This window comes from Ascidiella aspersa, chromosome 9 (assembly GCF_963924565.1).
Source record: "Ascidiella aspersa chromosome 9, kaAscAspe10.2, whole genome shotgun sequence".
NCBI lineage: Eukaryota > Metazoa > Chordata > Ascidiacea > Phlebobranchia > Ascidiidae > Ascidiella > Ascidiella aspersa.
This window is the reverse complement of record NC_139455.1, coordinates 14,817,258-14,833,359: the sequence shown is the minus strand read 5'-3', so window position 1 is coordinate 14,833,359 and position 16,102 is coordinate 14,817,258. Positions and strand designations below refer to the sequence as shown.

At 35.2% G+C, this 16,102-nt stretch overlaps 1 protein-coding gene across 1 annotated transcript; it reads right to left on the bottom strand.

Moving 5' to 3' along the window:
* Window positions 1–1,444: 1,444 nt before the first annotated feature.
* On the bottom strand, window positions 1,445–5,957 carry LOC146133164 (nucleoporin NUP42-like). Its single transcript, XM_083396742.1, has 8 exons — window positions 5,822–5,957; window positions 5,482–5,541; window positions 5,184–5,252; window positions 4,731–4,803; window positions 3,541–3,740; window positions 2,564–2,666; window positions 2,298–2,425; window positions 1,445–1,958 (listed from the first exon to the last, which is right to left on the bottom strand). Exons 1-8 carry the CDS (start codon window positions 5,955–5,957, stop codon window positions 1,513–1,515), a joined length of 1,215 nt encoding a protein of 404 aa, XP_083252868.1. The 3' UTR covers window positions 1,445–1,512.
* Window positions 5,958–16,102: the final 10,145 nt, after the last annotated feature.

The window sequence follows — 16,102 nt, the reverse complement described above, 5'->3', positions numbered from 1 at the left end:
TTCAGTTAACATTTTATCATAACAATTTAGTTTTTAATTACGTTCAACGACATTTTAACCGTATTAAATCTTCATTGGAGAAATATTACGGCATACGCGAGCCGACAGAATTAACCACCCAGGTATAGTTTATCGCATTAGGTTCAGCTCGAACTTTTTTATGCTTTATATAGTTGTGTATTCCTGATTTGGCCAATAGTTTTTGTGCAGTATTATTTTTTTTGGTTTGTGATTTTATCCTATTTCTTATTTGGATACTATACTAGTTCCTAGTTGGTAATTTTCTGCAATTATTTTTACCTTGTAATTCAACTTTTTACACAACATTTTTCTAAAATAACCAGCGTCTTGTTTTTCTTGCATAAACCTGAAAAAATAACTGATTTGTGTTTGACAAACATCAAAATTATGTGGTTGACGACGCCAACACACTAATTTAGTACTTTATACAACAATATAGGCCTAATGTTTAAATCAATATATTTCTAATAGGTTAAAATTTTGTAAATAAATTCCTAGGTCAAAATTTCTAATTTTTTTTGGTCAAAAAATAATTGCCCTAGTAATGAAAAATTCAACTGGTACCATCTTTAGTGAATATTATATAATCAAATTATTCTGTTTTGTCGACAAAAACAAAAGGTGTAGGCCTACCTATAAACATTTTTACTGTATAGGCCTGATTCTGACCATTTATATATCTTATTACATTTTTTTTTATTTCGATTTAGACGGTATTGGTGCTATTTTGGTCTTATTCCGAGCTATGTTTTGTTTCGGCATTGGTGTTTTTCTAACTCCAAAAATAATATTTAAAACTCCATGGCTAAATGGCCAAAAACAGGCCTATACAAAACTTTACCCAACGGCCCTAATAATTTTAACCCTAACTCATTTTCTAACTCCACCCTTTACCCATCAATAACCCCAAACCGGGCCAAAAATCCGGTGCCATTCAATAGGGCGCCCAACGTGGACATCAAAACGGCCGATGCCAAGACCCATGTCACCCTATCGTCCAATACTCTCTACCTACAGTTTAAGCGCTATTGGCCATTATAGGCCTTCCGCCGATTAAGCTAGGAATAGGACTTATTCCGGCGGTTTATGTCTTATTCAGACGATTTAGATCTTATCCTGTAGCGGGTATTACTTCGTATTTGGCTTTGTTGTCATTTGTCCTAATACTATAGTTTTATGGATTTTGCGGCTATATAGGTATTGTTGCTCTTTCGGTTTCATATGCGTTTCCATTACAGAATCAATTTGATATAAACAAGTATTTCCTTTAATTTCTCTGGGTTTAAATGCTCGAAATTGACTAGTATCTTAAAACGTGGGATTTTTTTTTACTTTTACATAAAAATATTGGTCTTATTAAAAAGGTACAAGGCACGGCTAATTGAAGCTTGTTGTCGAAGCTGAAAAAAACATTACAAACCAATACTGCACATAAAATAAATCTTTTATATAAACATGTGTCAATGCCGTACAAAACAAAAAAAAAGTTTTTTATTGGGTGCAAAGCTCTTTGGGTGGCGGACGCATCGGAAATTCTCCTAAAGTGAATCGCTCTGCTTCAAACTGCCCGAGTTCGGCCTCGGTCAGGACTGAGCGATCAGTATAAGTCAAGTCTGCAGTAGGAGCCGACGTAACGCTTGAAGCATTCTTAAACATTAGCCCCGCAGCGCCGCTTGGCGGCAGCGATTGGACGGCAGTTGCGCCACTGAATTGGGGTGTAGCGGTAGCAGAAGGATTCTGCGCGGAAACTGATTGACCAAACAGCGCTGACGGGGTTAACACGGAAGTAGCTGCTGCGCTCATTTGGGAAGGTTTGTTGGCCACCGGGGGTTGTTGAAGGGGTGTAGCCGCTGGTTGCAGCGGGGTATTTAATGTGACGGGCAGTTGGACGGCTGAGGCATTTGCTTCTTGCGAGCGCTTGTCTGAGGGTGGAAAATCTGTTGGGCAAGAAAAAGCAGTGTACATCTTAAGTAGTTACCTTATTCTATGGTTGGGCAGGGGCTTGTCAAGTGACTTTCAACGAAGAGCCGCATATTTTATATTTAAAAAAACAAGGGCTTTTTAAAAGTGTTTACGACATTTCTCTAATAAAAGTGCGCCAACTTCGGGACTTTGTTAAAAGTCATAAGACGGTAAAAAAGGTTGCTTTTAACAGCTTGAAAAGTAGAGACACTTTGAGGCTATTCAACCTTGTGCTCCAGTAAGGCACTGTAATGTTCTTAGAAGCGTTTTAGCGATACGCCCGCCGAACTAAAAATATTTTTATTTTTACTTACCAACACCTTTTCCGTACAGTGCAGCAATGCTAAGAATGGTGGAAGGATTACTTTCAATAGAGCTTCGCAAATCCGACAACATCGCCATCTTTGTCTCATCTGACATGATGAACAGCTCATCTTTTCTCCTTAAGGGAAGACATATCAACAAGTACCGAGACTCTATTACTTCTTCACCCTATGTATCTCCGTTTAGCCTTTACATTTCACCCCTCTCGCATTCAAAGTTGCGAAATAAAATTGTAAATAACATATTGATATTTTACCTGTTATACATCAAATCCATTTCTTTCATAATGTTTTGATAGAATTCAATGCCATGCAGGCGAAACAAAACCCTCAGTTCTTCGGGTTGAATATCAGGTAGGCCTAAACATATTTATATAAATATATATCCGTGCGTGGAGGGCCTATATAGCAAGGGTGTTCAATCTGCGGCCCGCCTAATGTTTAGATGCGGCTCACCACTCATTCCCACTTCACAAGTATTGTTGTTGTTTTTAATGTTACAACATTATCAAATTGTGTCGAAAAAGTTGAATTGCGAGTTGTGTGTATCAGTGATTGCTTTCAAACACACACCAATTATAAGATCAAGTTTGTGTACATTATAAAATAGTAAACAATTTATCTGCCTAGTATTAACTTTTTTCCACTAAGCAAAGCGCCACCGCCGTAGTTGGTAATACACTGCATTCTTCCACCATGTTTATTCATCATTTTTATTTATTCAAAGTTTATTCAATTATAGTTGTATACAAATGTAAACTCTTATCACATTACTGTTGCTATGTATTACCTGGTTAAGGACAAAAACATTTTTAATTTTGAAATTTAATTTGATTATAAAACCTACAAAATGAAAATTTGGGTGCTAGCCACAGATTCGTATTAACAAAAAACTTTTTCAAGATATAACTGTAAGTGTTCATGATAATAATCAAAAGTACTTTTAAAGTGTTATTATATGCTTGGCAGGTATATATATGCTGAATTGATGATCATGGAAAATATAATGCTAATATACAGTGGTTTAACCTATATTGTGGTTTAGCAAAAATTAAGTCCCAAATTATCAAATGAAAGACACAGTATTTTACAGGAAGATTTATCATTATTTATGTGGGCTGAGCAACACAAGTTTCTGCTAGGGGTGTCAAGCACCCTGAGCACTTGGCATTCATGGTCTGACTCAAGAAAAAAAATAGATACTACCCTAAACCAATAATATTTTATTCCCAACCTTCAACAGATTTCTTTTCTTTGGCACAGGAATAGCAGGAGTAGGGCCACATCTTACTCTCCACCCATCTTGTCATGTCTTCTTGGATTGTTTTTACAATGGCCATATCTTCCTGGCTCTCCTGGTTACTGGATGGCAATGAATCAGCATATGTTGAGGACTTGTTGTTCTTGTTCGAGGAGTTACGATCCCAGTGAAATCTGAAGTTTTTGATTTTTATTACCAGGAAATAACTAATAATAACCTTTTGTTGACATAAATGTTTTTGTTGTTTAAAACAGTGGTTTTAATGGCAACTAAGTTATTGGATCCACATTGCCATATTTTTTACGCTTTAGATTAGTTGCAGTGCATTAAAACGACCAGAAATTTGAGCAAATTTAATGCGGAATTACTATGCAAGTTTCACTCGTGAGAAATCTGTAATAAGATATGCCACCAATCGCACAGCTTATAGGCCCATTAAATAACGTGAAACTTTCCTACAGTAGGGAAGTACCATCTGCAAAAGTATTTGTTCACACATAGAAATATATAAACCAATCATAGAAAACACAAAATCTGAACTCGCGTTTAAGTAGTTTAAGCTTAGTCTGATAAGAATTTTTTTGTGAAATCTGTCAACATGTTTTCCTTACTGTGAAACGCTGTATAATAGTGGTTCTTAAACTTTCCTAATGGATACAAATCCACTACATTACTATAGAATTACTAGAACAAATCCTGTGTATGAGATAATGATACCGCTCAAAAGGGGTATAGAGCTAACGCACTGATATGATGACATCATACTCATTATATAATGTTTATCCCCTAATTTAAGACCCCTAAGGGGAACAACAAAAAATATCTGATAATGATACCGCTCGAAAGGGGTATAGAGCTAACGCATTGAAATGATGACATCATACTCATTATATAATGTTTGTCCCCCAATTTAAGTCCCCTAAGGGGAACAACAAAAAATATCTCCCAAGATTTACATTACATTTTGTTTTTTGATTTAATTTAAAATTAATCTTTTGTCAAAATCTCCTGGCAGTGTACTGCTTCAAGTGTTCTAAATTTATTTGGGTGCAATTTTGAATCGCAAATAAGCAGTCCACATAAAAAGTTCGCACTAGAAAATCTCATATATATAATCTCAATTCTAAATTCATGTAAAATGTTAAAAAATTGTGAAGCAATACCTGTCTTTTGATTTGGTATTTTGTTGTGATGGATTCCAGTTGTTATTCCTAGAAAAAGGGCTACGATTGTCTTCTGCATAAAGCACAATGAAAAATAAAATTTAAAAAAATGAAAATTATTTAAAAAACATAATACTTTCAACATCATATGTAAAAATTCATGATAAATTATAACATTCACAGTAGGGATTTTTTTCTAATCCAAAATTGCTGTCATCTAAGGTCGTAGGCCCTTGAATGGTATATTATGATTAACCTCCCCCCAAACAAAATAGAAGTCAAATTATATAAAGATATACAAGGATTCAATATTCTGGATTTGTTATTCTACATTTGAAAGTCGAAACCTAATATTCTAGAATCCCCTGGGATTCTACTTTAAACATCCCTAATTGACAATGGCCAATAAAAGAAAAACCCCTGAAAAGAAATCCCACAGTAAATGTATATTACCTGGATAGGGTTGACTTTGGTTGTAGGTATGGCTATTTGACGAGTTATACTGTTTATTTTGTTGATAACCTGGAGGTAAGAGACAATTTAAAGATTGGAAAAGCTTACTGTAAGATTACACCAGTATATCACAAACTAAAAAATGACAGTATAAGACAAAAACTTTTTACTGCAATATTGCTGAAACTTTAATGTAGTTAAAATATAGAAAGTTGTATATACTTTTTTTAATTTAATGTTGAATCCATAGTTAGTAAAAAATAAAGTGCTTTGATCATATTTTATTGGTGGTTAATACCTTGTCGGTCATAAGAATTAGCTGCATTGTTGTTTCTGGTAAATGGGCTTCTGTAGTCATCTATAAAAATGTGCTGGTCAGGTTAGACCACTAAAGGTATCAAAAACAAAGAATTTTATTAACCTCTGAAACTAAATTTAATAAATTTTTAATGTGACTTTATTTAGCTGTCATTTCTTATATCAATATAAAATCTGATTGTGGAATTAATAAACTTTAGAAATCTATCCCGCAGGTTTTGTCACAAAGTTTTTCCTAATAAACAACGAACAATCTGTGCATCATGATATTAAAACAATACAAGTAAAATAGCATTTTAGGTTGAAAACAAATCCTGGACCTTTAGGTCTAGTTCCTTGGTCGTGATAATTTCTATTTCTCTGGTTTTGCCTCCCACCAAAGTCATCAGCGTGCTCAAAGCGACATTGATTTCCAAACCTACATTTTCCTTGCAGGTAAAACTTGCACACAACCATTTTCCAATACTAGTACAAAACAGAAAACAAGTTCAAATTGCTGAATGTGCTGTAAGTTATTAAAACAAATGCAGTTAAACTTAACAGTTGAAATTTAGAAGCATTCAGATTTAGGTTACAGATGAAAATGCAAAGGATATTTAAAAACATTAAAACAAAGATATATTAAACCAGGAGAAAACACTTTCAAATGGGCACTTTCTAAGTTCACGGTTAATTTAGTTAAACATGATTTAAGATGGTGGTGACGCTTTTCAACGCATTTCCACTTTTGCCCCAGCCTCTTCCAGCTGTTTCTTTAACGCCTCTGCTTCTTCTTTTGAAATGCTTTCTCCAACTATCTGTGGCAGGCTCTCGACCATCTTTTTGGCTTGAACCAAGTTTAAGTCCGGTTTTATAACCTTTATAGCTTTTATCAACTTAATTTTGCTGTTGGCTTCAAAGCTGGTGACTTTAACAGTGAACTCAGTCTGTTCCTGAACAGTCTCCACTTCTGCTCCCTGCTTGGATTCAGTACCCGGAGCAGAAGACTGTGTTACTGCAGCCATCACAGGTGCATCACTGATATTCAAAGTTTCTTTGAGTAAAGCGTTTAAATCGGCAACCTCGCGTAAGTTAAGTTTTGATATGTATTCAACAAGTTGAACAATTTTGGGGTCGTACTCCTTCGGTTGGCCATCCAAGGTTGGAGGCTGAATTGCAGAAGCAGCATGATCGGAAAATAAACGTTTTGCGAAGTGGTTCGATAGACAACAACTGTTGGCTGGTATTGTATTTGTCTTGCAACGACGCAAGGTAAACAGCAGAGCTCTGCTTAAATTAGACATGCTTAAATTCTCTCTGTACTATTTGTCAAATGAAAAAGGACAACAAAAAATATTATTAGCTCAAGTTCAGCAGTAAAAGGAGCAAGAACCACTGCCAGACAAACAACTGTGTTAATGACATTTGATTTATATAAATATACATGTGGTATTGTGGTTACAAGGTTTATATGTATGTCCTTAGCTGTCAATTACTTGTCTTTTTATCCCCAAAATTTCATTTTTATATGCAAATCACATGTTGTTGGGTAAGCGGTTCACATTTAAAAAAGTGGCATTACATTGTAAAGTGATAGATGGGAAAACTTTGGATTTTGCATCAGGGAGACAATTTTGCAGCTTGAAATTGCGCAGCTGTCATAGCATTTTCCGCCCAAATTTTGCACAGCTGAAAGTGGAGTACTATACCAAAAACCGTTAGCGCAACAAGAGTTTTGTGCATTTGAGCGATTTTTCGCGGCTCACTGCATTTTGTTGATTTTCCTATAATGTGTGACTATGACTGCGGCTGAGCGGGAAACTGCGCGGGGAATAAAATTTTACGGAATGATGAATGGTCGGAACGCTCACTAATTTACGAAATTGTCGGAATGGAATGAATAGGGCCGAAACTAATTTGATGAATGGTCGGAACGGAATGAACTGTCGGAATCAAATGAACGAAGCTGTAGAAACAGAATGAACTGTCGGAATGAAATGAACGAAGCTGTAGGAAGAAAATGAACTGTCGGAACGGAATGAACTGTCGGAATGAAATGAACGAAGCTGTAGGAACAGAATGAACTGTCGGAATGAAATGAACGAAGCTGTAGGAACAGAATGAACTGTCGGAATGAAATGAACGAAGCTGTAGGAACAGAATAAACTGTCAGAATGAAATGAATGAAGCTGTAGGAACAGAATGAACTGTCGAATGAAATTAACGAAGCTATAGAACCAGAACGAACTGTCGGAATAGAATAAACTGTCGGAATGAGATGAACGAAGCTGTTAGGGTTAGGAATGAACTGTCGGAATGAAATGAATGAAGCTTTTAGGGTTAGGGTTAGGAATGAACTGTAACCCTAACAGCTTCGTTTTCTATTCCTACAGTTCATTCTGTTCCTGCAGCTTCGTTCATTTCATTCCGACAGTTCATTCTGTTCTTACAGCTTTGTTCATTTCATTCCGACAGTTCATTCTGTTCTTACAGCTTCGTTCATCTCATTCCGACAGTTCATTCTGTTCCTACAGCTTCGTTCATTTCATTCCGACAGTTCATTCTGCTCCTTCAGCGTCATTCATTCCATTCAGATAGTTCAGTCTATTCCGACAGTTCATTCCGTTCCGACCATTCATCAAATTAGTTTCGGCCCTATTCATTCCATTCCGACAAGTCGACCATTCATCATTCCGTAAATTAGTGCATTACCCAAGATTAATTTAAACACAAAATGCCAATAATACATAAATAAAACCTATTTTTGGCGCTGGTCTAGAATCCTACCACAACGTTGAAATGAATATTAAGCAATGCATAATATGTGGGTTAGGGTGTCGGTTAGTGTTTGGGTGTGGGTAGGTCAAGTAATATTGTTTAACACTATTACTGGACTCACCCAAACCCAAACGCTAACCGGCACCCTAACCAAAATAATGTTCGTTGTGGTAGGATTCTAGACGAGCGCCCTATTTTTTCCCCTTTGGTGTATAGAGTTATAATTGCTGAATATTTATACTGACACCTTTGAAAACGTCGCGGCATACTGTTCTAGACCAGCGCCAAATGGCATTACACTAAAACGGCTTTACATTTACAGAGTAATGTCTTATCGAATTAAGGTTTTGTCTTAACTAACTTTAGTCATTTTAACAAAATTATTTTTTTGGTTCTTTTTCATATTTTTTTACATTGGTTTACCACAAAAATCTTTTTGTACATTTTATTATACATTTTTGGACATTTTATTATACAGAATAGGCTGAAAGTTGAAGAAATGCAAGTCTAAATACCTTTTACCTGAATGGCATTGGTCTCTAACTCTACCCATTCACGGTTTTCCAACAAAGTACGTTTTTCGAAGACTAATTAATTCGCAAAACACACAAAATAACCAGGGACGTGCGGTCAGGGGAGGCAGGTGAGGCAGTGTCTCACCTGTCAACATCTGACAAAGCAAAACGTATATTAAAGAGATGTTTATCACAGAATATTATATTATTTGCTAAAGTACAGTACACATTGCATGTTTTTGGGTGCTTTAATTTGAATGGATTCCTGTAGTCCATACTCCTTCTCCCGCAAATTTTACACTTCTATACCTAAAGCGTTATTATTTCCAATTTCTGTTGCGTTATTTATATCAAGCGTTCAAAATCGTTGAAATACGCGAAGAGAGGCAGTGCCAAGCTGTGCCTCTCTTCAGATCACAAAAGTTCTACGTACTGCATTATGCGTGCTTTTTTCTTTCCCAATTCTCTCGGAAAACATGATAAACGATTTAGCTAGGATTTGAGGCATGCCTCAAATGTGACGTCCCAGCTATGAAACATTTCTACATTGACTTCTTGCAGTGTAAAGGATTGTATTTTATATAAAATTTAACTAAAATGGAGAAAAATTTACACTTTCAATCAATCTAAAGTTAGAGTCATAAATAAAGGCAAATCTGTTTCTCATTTAAAAGGTTTGCATCAGACGACTGGACAAAAAAATAACAGTGGATGTGACTGTCATAGGCTCAGCCAGGGGGCAACAGAGGCCATGACCCCCTAAATATGTATAAATATTGTTTACTCTAATAATATTTGTTTTGCAGTACCACAAAAGTCGATCACAGGCATGCCAGAACTTCAATTGTCATGCACTGTTACGTCATAAACGAATTTAGTTATTATTCAATTCGCTATAGGCTACTTATTGATATAGTTTTACTTTTTAGTCATTTTGTTTTTGCTCTCTGAATGATTTTTTAGTATTGCGCTAAAACTCAGTAAGTTGCTGCTCGAAACGGTTTGCTAGTGTATTTATTTGTGTTCGATACGCAGTTCATACAATGGCAAAAGCTAAACAACAAAAGTTTAAACTTTTTGCCCAGACCCCACCTTCCTAGATTTTTGGCTGGCTACGCTACCGGTGGCTGTGCTTTAAAATATCGCCTTTTATACTTTCCCTGTTTCTTATTTTCATTTTTGTAATAAACGTGAAAGTGTGGGGCGCAGCCACAATGAAAGAATGTAAACATTAAACATTCTATAAACATTTTTTCATTGTGGCTGCGCCCCACAAAAGCATACCGCTAATTTTTTTATCTTGATTAGTTCCATACCGTTTTTGTGATTGTTAAAGAAAAGCGTGGCTTGAAAAAATTAGTGCCTACCATCTAGGAACGTCACCGCACGTCACTGAAAATAACAACTAACCAAGTTTACCGAGCGAAACGGTGAATGGGTAGAATTAAAGGAGTAAAGTTGCAATAAGGAAAAAATACTAAATAGTCGTTCGGTAAAAACGGGTAAACGTCGTTATTTTGCGTATTGGTAAGCCGTCGTTTTTTGCGTATTTTGTGGCAATTATAGTCTTCGAAAATGTTATTTCGTTAAAAAAACGTGAATGGGTAGAGTTAGAGACTCATGTCATTTTTGTATGACAAGCGTTTAGTTTATACTTGTATTCTGAACTTATCAGCTATTTTGTAATAAGGAAAAATATTTGTCGTTTGGTAAACTTGATTAACCTTTTTTTTATGTATTCTTCGAAAAACGCATTTTGTTGGAAAACGGTGAATGGGTAGATTAAGATACCAATGTCATTCAGGTGACATGCTTTAGACACTTCTTCAATTTTCAGCCTATTTTAAAATAAGTATTATAAATGGCAAAACAGATTTTTATGGTAAACAGATGTAAAAAAATATGTCAAAAATATTTCGACGAAATTATAATGGTTTATTAAAACATGTGCTACCAGCGTGCTGGAGAGATATAAAACACGGATCTTACTATTCTCCGAATAAATCACGGACGTTTCCCCAGAAAATATAATTTACTAAAAATTAGGAAAATCAGAGAAAGTTAGGTCTAGTCTTGGTGAGAGACAGGGCGGTCTCCCCGAAGACAGTAGACCCAGAAGCATATAAGCAGACACAAGGAGAAGGCGATCGATACGACTGAGCAGGAATGATCTCTGCCGTTATAAACGGACCTACAGAGTCACTACACTCTCATAGCATATCCCAGTACCTGTTAGAACTGTCTTTTGGTATGTTGAATGACATTAGACACGGAAGGCACCTAAATAAGTTGCAAGCGTAGACCTATATGTTTTGTAATTAGGGCCTACCGTAACCGAACCTGGTTTAGCTTTAAAAGTCATACTTGAACTGAACCAAGTAAAGTTAAGTGAAACTTCAACGAACCCACACTTGTCGAAGCAGCCGTTGACTTCACTTCAGCATGACGCAACAATTTTTTTATGCATTTGTGGTCAGGGCTGCGTGCGCAATTATGCATCTGAAATCATAGCGTAAAAACGTTTAAAGAGTTGCACTGGCAACAATGGATTGCAAATAAACTTTACGATTCTTCTCCTCTAAATTTTTTTAACTCTGCCTACAATTTTGACTTTTGAACTCTTCCAATTCTTCCAACTCTTCTAACTATTTCAACTCTACTAATATTTTTAACTCTTCAAACTCTTCTAACTATTTCAACTCTTATCACCCTTCCGATTCGTCCAACTTTTCCAACTCTTCTTACTTTTCAAACTCTTCTAACACTTCCAACTATTTTAACTCTTCCAATTCTTCCAACTGTTCTAATTTTTCTAACTCTTCTAACTATTTCAACTCTTATCACCCTTCCGATTCGTCCCACTTTTCCAACTCTTCTCACCCTTCCAATTATTCCAACTTTTACAACTATTCCAACTCTTCTAACACTTCCAACTATTTGAGCTCTTCCAATTCTTCCAACTCTTCTAATTTTTCTAACTAATTCAACTCTTATAACCCTTCCAGGGGTATCCGCAGAAAATTTTCCAGGGGGTGGCAATCAGGGGAAAATCAAAAAGAGGGGTCCTGAATTTTCAACTTAGGGAATTCCCCTATTTTTCGTCTGACTTAATGAATAATGACGTCATAAAACAGTGACAGCATGACGTCATAGAATGGTGATTGCAAGACGTGATAAAAAAAACTAATCAGAAACAGCCAAATACGTCCAGCAAAAGCGACCACGTGCGTCGTCAACAATCCTGTCAGGCGCCAGCTGCGAAACACGGTAACTTCAGGCAAAAAAAAAAAACAAGACCGTGAAATATCTGTTATTAATTGTGGTAGAATCACACATAATTCGACTATCAGCAGCGCATTTTTTTTCCATGAACGGAACGAGCGCTAAAAAATTGTCTTCACCACCTGCAATACTAAACGAAGAACGTTTTTTCCTGGTGGTATTATGCCACGATTAGTGCAACAATTGCGCCGAGCTGTGTGCCAAGTCAGAATAATTACAAGCCGCGGTTGAGGGAAAATAAGTTGTGTCCATTACACACTTAGCACGTGGTCTAAGAGTATGCTTAAAGAGCATAATTTTGCGTTAACCATCATTACTTAAAAATGGAGACTTTGAAACGCGCACGACAGTCACCATTATATCTGCTTTTAAGAATCTGCTTCAGTTAAACAAATGAAACGGTGTTACACTAACATTGGATATTAGCGCAGAGGCCAAACAAAAAGACGAAAAACGGCGTGTTGCACTCAATCTTGGTTTCGCATTAGATCAAGACGCGTGACCCAATTACTTTAAAAGCACGCCGCTTCAAACAGTTTGTTAAACCATGACAAAAACGAACAAAAAACGATAATATCACTTACAAAAAGAGGGTAAGAACTCGCGCCCCCTGGATACGCCACTGGGGGCAATGGATAATGTATAATATTTTAACCTTAATATACATAGTACACTTAAATATACTACTAATAATTGCATTTTGAAATTCCAGGGGGTGGCAAGTGCCGTGTTTTTTAGCAAATTAATCTATCTTTTAAAGAAAAGAAATTTTGAAGAAAAAAATTAAAGTTTAAAAAATTCAGATTTAAACAAAAGTAGCGTGCGAAAATCTCGTTCAAATTCAAATTGAATTGAGCAATCTAGAGCCATTTGAAAATTTGCCGCGATCGGTTATGAATATTAATATCGATTATCGTCTATCGCCGACTGAACCACTTATCCAAGCCAAAATTATAACAAATGGGATATCATGAGAAAGGTGTGACCACTGTCCTTCTCTTAATATAGGTCATTATTGGGGCAGTTGGCAATATCGAATCGTTTTGGCCGGATGTTACCAGGAGGAAAAATCACGATATTTCGTCTGTGTAGTTGTAAATATGAATTTTTTAAACTTTAATTTTTTTCTTCAAAATTTCTTTTCTCAAGAAGATAGATTAGACAAAAGTAGCGTGCGAAAATCTCGTTCAAATTCAATTTGAATTGAGCAATCTAGAGCCATTTGAAAATTTGCCGCGATCGGTTATGAATATTAATATCGATTATCGTCTATCGCCGACTGAACCACTTATCCAAGCCAAAATTATAACAAATGGGGTATCATTAGAAAGGTGTGACCACTGTCCTCCTCTTAATATAGGTCATTATTGGGGCAGTTGGCAATATCGAATCGTTTTGGCCGGATGTTACCAAGATGAAAAATCACGATATTTCGTCTGTGTAGTTGTAAATATGAATTTTTTAAACTTTAATTTTTTTCTTCAAAATTCCTTTCTCTAAGAAGATAGAGTAGACAAAAGCAGCGTGTAAAAATCTTGTTCGATTCCGAGTCGAATTGACTAGACTGGAGCCGCTTAAAAATCGCCGCGATAAGGATTAGAATCGAGCAGTCTGGAGCAGTATCAAGATGGCCGCGATCGGTTATGAATATTAATATCGGTTATCGGCGGTATTAAATACTTTCCCCCCTTAAACTTATAGCAAGTTTTATATCACTGGAAAGGTATTTTCTTGCGCAACACGAATTTGTTAGTTAAAATAATGGATCAAGCTTTTTTTCCTTATTTTATTGCAAATATTAATTATGAATATTAATATTTTTTTTAATTTTTATAATTTTTTATTAAATTTATAATGTATAGGCAATTCTTAATATTGTGGTATAATTTTTTTTTTTTAAATTTTTGTCGTAAATATGTTTATTTTGGCCTTTGTATTTCTTTGTGATGGCTTTTGTGCTGTGTAGCTTCTGGTCCTTTTTTGTATGGTCACTTTTGTGTTCATTGAAGCGTAACTGAAAACCTAAAATGTGAAGGCGTGTTGGTTTCTTGCATTTTCTCAGTGATGCAACATTGTAGAAGGTTCAAGTAAGTTTTAAAGAATCATCAGGCATGCCACTTTCAAGTTACTGCGAAATTTCTTGTTTATCCATTTGTTCTCATTATTTATTGTCTATTGTTTACAGCGTAGTTTACGAAATCATTCAAGCGGAACTATACTTTAGTTAGCTTTTATTGGAAACCCTTAATTTCGATTTTTCTGCAAATTATCTTGTTTGAAAGATATTTGTACATTTTATATATCAGAAAAAAATTGGAGTGTACTTTTTTGTTTAAACGTTTTTAGGGGTGTTTGAATTTTGTGAAAACTTTTGCATCTAAAGTGCAAGTATTGACATTTTAGGATGTTTTTTACCAATAAGATTTTCTAGTGTGCTGTAAGACAGGGATAAATATATGATCTAGTAAAAAAATATTTGTTTAAACTTGTTTATACATGGAAAACCTTGCAATTGAGGGTAAATAGTAACTTTTAGTATATAGAACAGTATTAATACCACAGTCACTTTTAATTGCAGAATTTTTCGAGTTATTGATCAGCAAACTAATCGTATTGATTCCTCAGTCATACATTTCAAAATCACAATCAAAATATATCAACCTGAAAAGGAAAATCTACAAAAACAAATCACTGATAATGGCGCTTTTCAGTTAAAACTGTTCTTTTTATATCCAAGATGAAGCACAAGGATGCCATTGGACATACCACTCTTGTACAATTCATCCAGTAGCCATGATATGGAAAATGATGCTTCCATGGTATATGTAATTCAAAAAAATTGTATGGCCCTAAAGAAAAAATACTGCCAAATATTACCACTGTAGAATATATTACTAATGATTGTGCTGTGCTGCACAATACAATAACTGTAAAAGCTTTTACAATCTGTGCAAACATAAAGATGATTTTGGCATCTATGCTCAATGGTCTTTTTTACAACAAGTCAGTGAAAACGAGCATGTGATGGAATTGGGGGTACAGTAAATAGATTGACATCCAAAGCCAGTTTGCAAAGACCTGTAAACAACCAAATTACAACTCCAGAGGAAATGTTTCATTGCTGTCAAACTAACATTGCTGTAATCAAGTTTATATTTCTAAAATCTCATGAAATATTCAAGCAAGGGAAAATTTAAAACAATGGTTTTCGGAAGTTTCTGCAGTTTAAGGAACTAGAAGCTTACATAAATGCATTCCTTTTTCACAAACATGCCTTACGACCAAGCTGACTAGCTGGATGACGGTCAGTGTTTTGGTAAAAAAAATACCTTACAAACATACACCCTGGTTTCTAGGTAGCCATTATTTATGACAATTTATGATATTTGGCTACCATACTAGAGTTTAGCTTTGATCAAGAAGATTTGTTACTGGATTTCATGCACCCAAAAGGCCAAAAAGAGTATTTTTATTGGCCAGAGTATAAAGATATTTATTGGGTACCATTTGACCGCATTCTATGTGTGATTTCAGCACTTGGACCACATCTCACTGACCCTAAAAAATACAAACTAAATATAGAAATGCAAATTTTAATTATAAAAAATGGTCATCTGTTAAATAATCAATGTTGTACCACTAAATTTATATAAAACTATGGGTGTAAAAATATTTTGCTATAAGTATTTTATTTTCACTTCTTTTCTTTTGCTGTGGCGTTCTTACTTATTACAATAAAAGTGTACAGATCAATAGCAACTATGTAGTAAAACATGTATGGTTTGATTTTGTAAATAAATGAACCAAAACTTAGCAACATAAACGAAAAATGGGTATAATTTTTAATTCCTCAATTAAAAAGAATACACAAAAAAGTGCATTTTTATTTTTGCTTATAATGTTTAGTAAAACTGTATCTTTCAAATGAGATACTTTAAGGCAAAATCGAAATTAAGGTTTTAGAGAAAAAGGCGTTTGAAATTTGCGTTCAGCATGAATGACTTCTTCAATTGGGTGATTAAAAGTGGGTCAAACAATGCGAAAACA

Excerpts from the sequence above, each read along its gene's own strand:
- LOC146133164 (XM_083396742.1), bottom strand. The coding sequence starts at position 5,957 with ATGGTTGTGTGCAAGTTTTACCTGCAAGGAAAATGTAGGTTTGGAAAT. Across the intron at positions 4,804-5,183 it reads CCAAAGTCAACCCTATCCAG|AAGACAATCGTAGCCCTTTT; the intron begins GTAATATACATT and ends TGCTTTATGCAG. Across the intron at positions 2,667-3,540 it reads AGAAAAGAAATCTGTTGAAG|GCCTACCTGATATTCAACCC; the intron begins GTTGGGAATAAA and ends AAATATGTTTAG.